The sequence below is a fragment of the Cloeon dipterum genome, chromosome 3, assembly GCF_949628265.1.
Source record: "Cloeon dipterum chromosome 3, ieCloDipt1.1, whole genome shotgun sequence".
Taxonomy (NCBI): domain Eukaryota; kingdom Metazoa; phylum Arthropoda; class Insecta; order Ephemeroptera; family Baetidae; genus Cloeon; species Cloeon dipterum.
In genome coordinates, this window is record NC_088788.1 from 4,508,866 (window position 1) to 4,515,516 (window position 6,651).

Consider the following 6,651-nt stretch of genomic DNA (forward strand, 5'->3'; position numbering starts at 1 on the left):
ATTATTCGGTGCTCGAAGAGACAACGTGACGAATCGAACCATTTGTGTTTGGTTATTGCTTGAAATAAATTATATAGATATTCGTCTTTGATTCAGTGTTTAATAAACTTAAGAGATATTCACACACAATCAGTCTTTCACGCTCTTATTAAGACTAATTGTAACTTATTAATGAGCAAAGGCAACTTATGCGTTGGTTTCACAGAATTGTGCACTCTTCGGCGATAATCGTATTTGTATATTTACATCTCCCTGTGTTGGGAAGAAAAACATTTCATGGGCCTGGAGTATAAAAATAAGCAGCGAGGACTAGACAACTGAAACAAGCCTTAAATCAGTTGATGCGACAGAGACAGAGAGCGGAAACCTTTTTTAAAATTTGAACATTCTACAATCACCGCTCTCAGACGAAATGTTTTGCCACGAACATCACACTTCATACGATTACGAGAAGATAATTGAATCAAGTCTATTGATAACTCGTTTGTGGCAAATTGACACCACTTTGTTCTGAATGAAAAACCAGGGCTGAAAATTAAAATTTGTTAACTATACTAAATCGACCAGTTCAATACGGACCAAATTAATCAAATAAAATACTTTACACAAGGTTCCAGTTCCCCCATTGCTTGCTTTCTAGAATTTGTTGGAACCTTAAAATACATTTCTTTCAACTTAAATTAAATTTGAAGCGATTTTCAACTGATTTTCAAATTAATTTGTCATTTTTAGACAAGAGCTTTCAACCTCAGATGTATCTGAGATTTTGCCTTAAAAAATTAATAACATTAATTGGAAAAATAGAAAAATTTCAACATAGCCGAACCATAAATAATTTTGAAACACTTAAATTTAACAGGTTAAACATTTTTCGTGAAGTCCTGCGGTGCAGTTAAATCTGATTTTGATAATTGACAAGCAAATATCAGCAATCATTAACATCATGAAGCCAAATAAATGCGTATTACTCAGTGAAGCAAATGAAAATATCAATATTTTATACCTTACAAAGAGTTTGTGCCTTTTCAAGAAGTCCAAGTAGTGGTCCTTCCATTTCGAAATATTTTAAAATCACCCATCTGATCGAAAAGCCTTGAATGAACTGTACACTTCAACAACAAGAAACAAACAAATAAATGGGCTGACCGTATTAAAACATGCCGTCCCTAACTCCGATGGGCACGAGGACCATGAGGAAGAGCACCACGTTGCGCAGCGCCAGCTTCCAGTCGTTGGGCACGGCGTACGGCGTCAGGGCCTTAGTCAGGCTGTGCAGTTCGTGCGACGCGCAAACAAACACAAAGCTGGTGATAAGCGAGTTGAGCACAGGGTAGCCTGGCAGCAGGACCAGCACGCCGTGCGTGTCCGCGGCCAGCCACACGTGCGACTGGCACACGAAAAGCTCCAGGGCGATGCGACCGAACCACGCGAAGAAGGTCGAGTAGCGCGTCCGCAGCACGCCAGACACATTTCTCAAAACGATGTAACTGACGATCTGAAAATTTGAATTATTTTTTAAGCTTTAACTTTTTACAAGCAAAATCCTGTGATAAAGTGTAGGTAATGTAGTATTAATTGCTCTTACTGGAACAAATACTGTATAAGAGTGGATCTCGTTGCATTCCTGCTTGTTTCGGCAGAGGAACGAAAATGTGGTGTACCCTCCGATGCCAATTAGAGAGGCCAGAGTGGCGGACAAGGCGATGCCAGGAGAGAAGAGGTTGCTGTGATTGTTGTCGTCAAATAGGTTGAGTCGCTGCGCCAGAAGAAACGCGAAAGCAAACACACAGCCAAAAGACATGCTGCAAAGAGAAGAATTATTTGCGTTAGTACAAAATTTAGAAATAGTAATGGTTTGATGGAAAAATCCTCAGATTTATAGGTACAAGTTTAATCCCAAACTGATAGTTTTTGTTTGGTCCTCAAAATGACTGCTTAAAAATATTTTAGAAGCGCAGTAACTAACCTATATCTATCAAGCTTCCAGCGAAACCACCATTCGTGAATATCATCATCAGTGGTGACAAAGAGAGCTTTCCAGGGGCGAGTGACGAATACTTTCTCGAAAAATACCTGTAAAAACGAACAAAATTATTAGTCTTGTCAAAAGGTCATGAAAATAATGTACCTCAGACATGTAGAGGATGGTTATCACGCTAAACAAGCCGACCAGTTTAATCACCAAATAAAAATAGTGAAGTGGATTGTGATCAGCTGAGGTGGACGTAATGTGTGGTGGAAGGGCCAATACCACGTACAGCATGAGGAACCAGAAAGAGATGAGTGGCACAAAGTAGTAGAACTGGTATGGCCGGTTCATTATCAAGCATAGGACAACTGTCAAGAAGTTTAGCCGGAACAGGACCTAAACAGATTAAATGACAACTTTGACATGAGTAATTTTTTAATTTATTTTAGAACACAGTAAAAAAGTAGAAGGTTCATTTTTGTATAGAATTGTTTGAGAAGATTAAAATGATTTAAATTTAGAGAGTCCTTAGTGTTCAAAGCCGCTAACCTAAAAAACCTAGACAAAAAACCTTAGTAATTGTTTCTACAGCAAACAGATTATGATTTTTGGCTTGTCAAATTAAATCTTTTTACGCCAAGATTGTAGTAGCAGCATTTAATCCGAATCAAATATTATAAATTAAGACAGTAGTTTACTTTAGTGGCTGTTCCAGCAGCGCAATTACAGGAAATATATTTTTACCTGAAGGAATCTGACCAAACTAGCGTCGCCTCTGTGCCAGAAGTAGCTGAAGTGGCCGTATCCCGAGAGGAACAGGTAGGACGAGACCATCACTCTGACGTGCATGTAAATTGGCAAAATGCCACTGGCGCCGGTCATGTGGTACACCAGGATCACTAACTGCATCCAGCCTAAACATTTCTCTTATGAATGAGCGAAACGTCAATGGAGCAAAGCACAATCCACCTTTCCACTCGTCAGTTTGGTCCCTGTGGAGCACTTTGGTGTATCGCGAGTCTTCGGTGAAGAACAGACCGAGGGCAAAAACGTAGCCGACAGGCAGCCAGAAACTCACTTGGGTGAAATACTTGTTTTCCTTCATAAAAAAGCTAGTCCTGCAAGAGAAATATTATTAGCAGATAATACAAGTAAAGAACAAAAATCCATCCCAAGATTTGAAATATCCATATTCAATTTTTAACCAATTCCACAACTTTTTAAAATGAAAGCACACCTGTCACATAAGTAAAAGTAGCCCATGATAATCGCTAGCTTTCCCAGCGCAGTCATAATTTCAGTGAAGTCGTCCTTGCTCTCCACAGGTTCATTTTCGTCGGTTTGCACCCTGGAGTACTCGTGACTCCTCCTCCATCTTTGGTACTTCATCCTAAAGCCCATCACGAGTGCTATGACTAGGCTGTAACAAACGTTGCAATTTAATTTGATCCATTTTTTTATTATTTGTTTCAGGGCATGACTAACCACACTCCAAGAGCAGAGAAAGTGACGATCTGCAGAGTTGTCGAGCTCTCCGCGGAGCTGCAGCAGGTGCCGTCGTTGAAGTTCATGTGGTCGTTGCAGTACATGTTGAGCAGGATTTGTGTGTCGTGTTTAAGGACCAAAGGACTAAGATGGAGACCGTCGTCACTTTCGTCCATGTTGCCTTGAGCTACGAGCCGAGAGCTGGACCACAACTCTGCCTTGCTGTGCTGAAGAATCTGCAGGTTTTGATTTAAATGAGATATATTTAACTCAACACTGAACAGGGTTGCAAAAATAGTGTTTTTTAAAAAAAAGCCATGCTGTGGTAAATAAAAAGCGGATATTTTCAATTTTAACCAGTTTGTTGCAGGTAATGTTTGCACCTCAGTTTTCAATAATTTTATAATTATTTGCTCAAGACCTAGACTTGAAATTTTTGGAGAAATGGAGGCAGCAAATGGCAATTTATTAAAAGAAAAAAACAGTAGAGGAAAGTTTGACCACTCCAACCGCAAATTTTAGATTTTCACAAGAGAAAAATGGAATAAATTAATTTCTTGCATTTCTTGAGCTAGAAATTGGTAAAAATTGAGTGGCAAAAACCGTTAAAAACCAGTGGTAGGCAAATGAAACCCTGGGACTGAACGTTTAGTTTCTTGTACCAATTGCCTGGTTGATGTTGGACTTGAAATTAACACGAATCATGTTATTTCAAGCAATTTAGGCCCACGTAACAATCAACTACTCATCTCAAATCCAATTTAACTTTCCCCAATATCAAGAGTAAGGCAATACTATTTTTAGCCGCATCCCACCACCGATTTTCTTGTATGAGCCCGAATTTTGGCTTCATAACTTAAATTTATATTGGTCATTTCCTTCTAATTTCCTGAAAGTCTACACTTTTGAGCCAAAAAATTTGCATCTGAGAGCGGAACGGACCCAGGGTTTCCTTTCAAGCTTAGCGAGACTCATAGTCTTTTATGACTTTTTTTTAACAAACTTTAAAGTTACACGGCAAACAATCACAGTTCCCATTATAGCGCGTTCAAATTTAACATTGCCTCGCATTAAAGAGAAAAAATGTCCACAAAAAACAAAACTATTTCAATAAGCAAAAACAAGCCCAAATATTTGGCTATTTTGAACCAAACCCAGAATAGAAATGATCAGCTCTTGGTATAAGAGCTTCTGTTTGTCTCAGTAGCGGTTTCTCAACAATCAAACGTGAATTATCTTGTTGCAAGAAAAAGGCAACAATCAATTCGACAATGAAAATTTGGGTATTTGTTGAGCGATGCGCAATTTCAATTTCACCGCTACCAGAATATTGTTCATTTCAGATTGTATTTTACTATGCGTTAAAAATAGAATTTCCCAACTATTTTATCATTTAATAGTGAGATTAGATTGTATAAACACGACTAATAATTGTATTTCATTTACGAAAACCAATTATTATTTGCACCAATCTTGAATTATTATTTGAAGCAGAGTACATAACTTGTTATTAGTGTGGCGCCAACAGCAAAATTCGTTAATATTTACGTCCTGGTCCCGGTAAAATTGCGCAACGTTCAACACACACCGAAATTTTCATTGTCGAATTGATTGTTGACCTTTACTTGCAGCAAGGAAATTCGCGTTTGGTTGTTGAAAGTTGCGTAATTTTACCGGGACCAGGACAATATTTGTACAATTTTTACAATCCCATAAAGAATCATAAATAACCTTACCTCAATAGCTGCCTTATTGTAGAGATCAATTTGGTCATTCGTTATCATCGACCGGGTCGGGAACAACTTTGCAGCGTTCACTGGTTCCTGCAGGGTCCACAGTACTCTCGAACGCCTTTTGGACATGACATCAATGGCCTGTAAAAGTTGACCAGTAGAAAAATACTAAAACAATCGTAAAAAAACATACTTGAACCAATGTGGTGAGATTTTTCGTGTACTCGACTAGAGCGACTTGCGAGCCATTTGACTCCTTGATGGACCAGGTGGCGCCGCCTGCCACAATCACGCTTGGAGGCTGGCCACTCTCCTTCCAGTCGTTGAAGCTTTCGGACATGTGCTTGTTGACCACGGGACTCCAGATGAACTGCACCTTCAGCCGCAGCTGGGCATCCCCGAAGGAGAGGTCCGTGTGCGCGCGGTTCTCCAGCTTGGCTTCGTGCAGAAGAGAGGAAGTCTTCGAGTTGCTGTCCAGCTGCTTCAAGAATGTTTCGTACAGCTGCCTGATGCGAGAGTCACCCACGAAGACGAAGTGGTTGTGACGACCCAGAAACGCCAGATACCGAAAACAACGTCTTGTGTCCCTGCGTGAAAAAAAGGGTTCACACGTTAAAATTGTGAGCAGATGTTCGGGGAAAAAAATTAGCTTACGTCAGAGTATACTTGTGCATCATGCAACCGTACGGCTGCCACTCCGTGTCGCCTTTATAGCTTCCATCAGAGAGTAACCACTTGCACGAATCGATCCCTGGAAATTGATTGCCAAGTTTTTTTATTTGTTAGAAAACAACCTTCATATGTATTTACAAATTTGTTTCAGGAGGACTTTCAGATATCTAGAGAACTCATCTGTTCAAGATATGTAGAGAAAAATCGTTCCTTTTTTATGGTGGTGACAATTGAAATCAACACCCGAGTCAAAATTTCGTTCATGCCGAGACAAACAACTTTTTTTTCGTTAATTAATAAGTCACAAAAAGTACGTGGGCGCTTACTGTGAGTGATGACCATGCATTCAACCAACAATTTATTGTCTCTAAATTCAGCTCACCGTACTGCAGGTGCAAAATTCCGTGGTAGCTGATGAACCCGAGGACCATGATGCACGCGAGCAGCTTGGCGTTTTTCGCGTTGATCTGCTGCACGAAGTCAGCCGCCGTTCTGTCCTTGCCGTAGCCACCCAAGCTTTCGGTCTCCATGTTCATCACGCGCGATTCACTGCCTCAGAGTCATCTAATTAGGCGAAATCGCTGAATTTCTCGGTCCTGCGGAACCGCTAATGTTTTGATATTATTGCACGGGCGGTCCGGGTTCAGCCCAGAAGACAGGCGACAAATCAGAGCGAGCGCAGAGTGATGACGTCAGAGCTACCCAGTGGCGGGAACGCTTGCGCGCGAGGGAAATAATTCGTGCTAAAAGAGTATAGCAATAAAGAATTTTTTTACGATATAATCATGGACA

General features: G+C 40.3%; 1 protein-coding gene across 1 annotated transcript; it reads right to left on the reverse strand.

Annotated features, from left to right (window-relative positions):
• Window positions 1–80: 80 nt before the first annotated feature.
• Window positions 81–6,517, reverse strand: LOC135938966 (N-acetylneuraminate 9-O-acetyltransferase). Its single transcript, XM_065483048.1, has 12 exons — window positions 6,242–6,517; window positions 5,842–5,938; window positions 5,381–5,774; window positions 5,191–5,328; window positions 3,455–3,690; window positions 3,207–3,389; window positions 2,939–3,087; window positions 2,714–2,883; window positions 2,129–2,365; window positions 1,967–2,073; window positions 1,586–1,802; window positions 81–1,495 (listed from the first exon to the last, which is right to left on the reverse strand). The coding sequence occupies exons 1-12, from the start codon at window positions 6,393–6,395 to the stop codon at window positions 1,151–1,153; spliced, it is 2,427 nt and encodes an 808-aa protein (XP_065339120.1). The 5' UTR covers window positions 6,396–6,517; the 3' UTR covers window positions 81–1,150.
• Window positions 6,518–6,651: the final 134 nt, after the last annotated feature.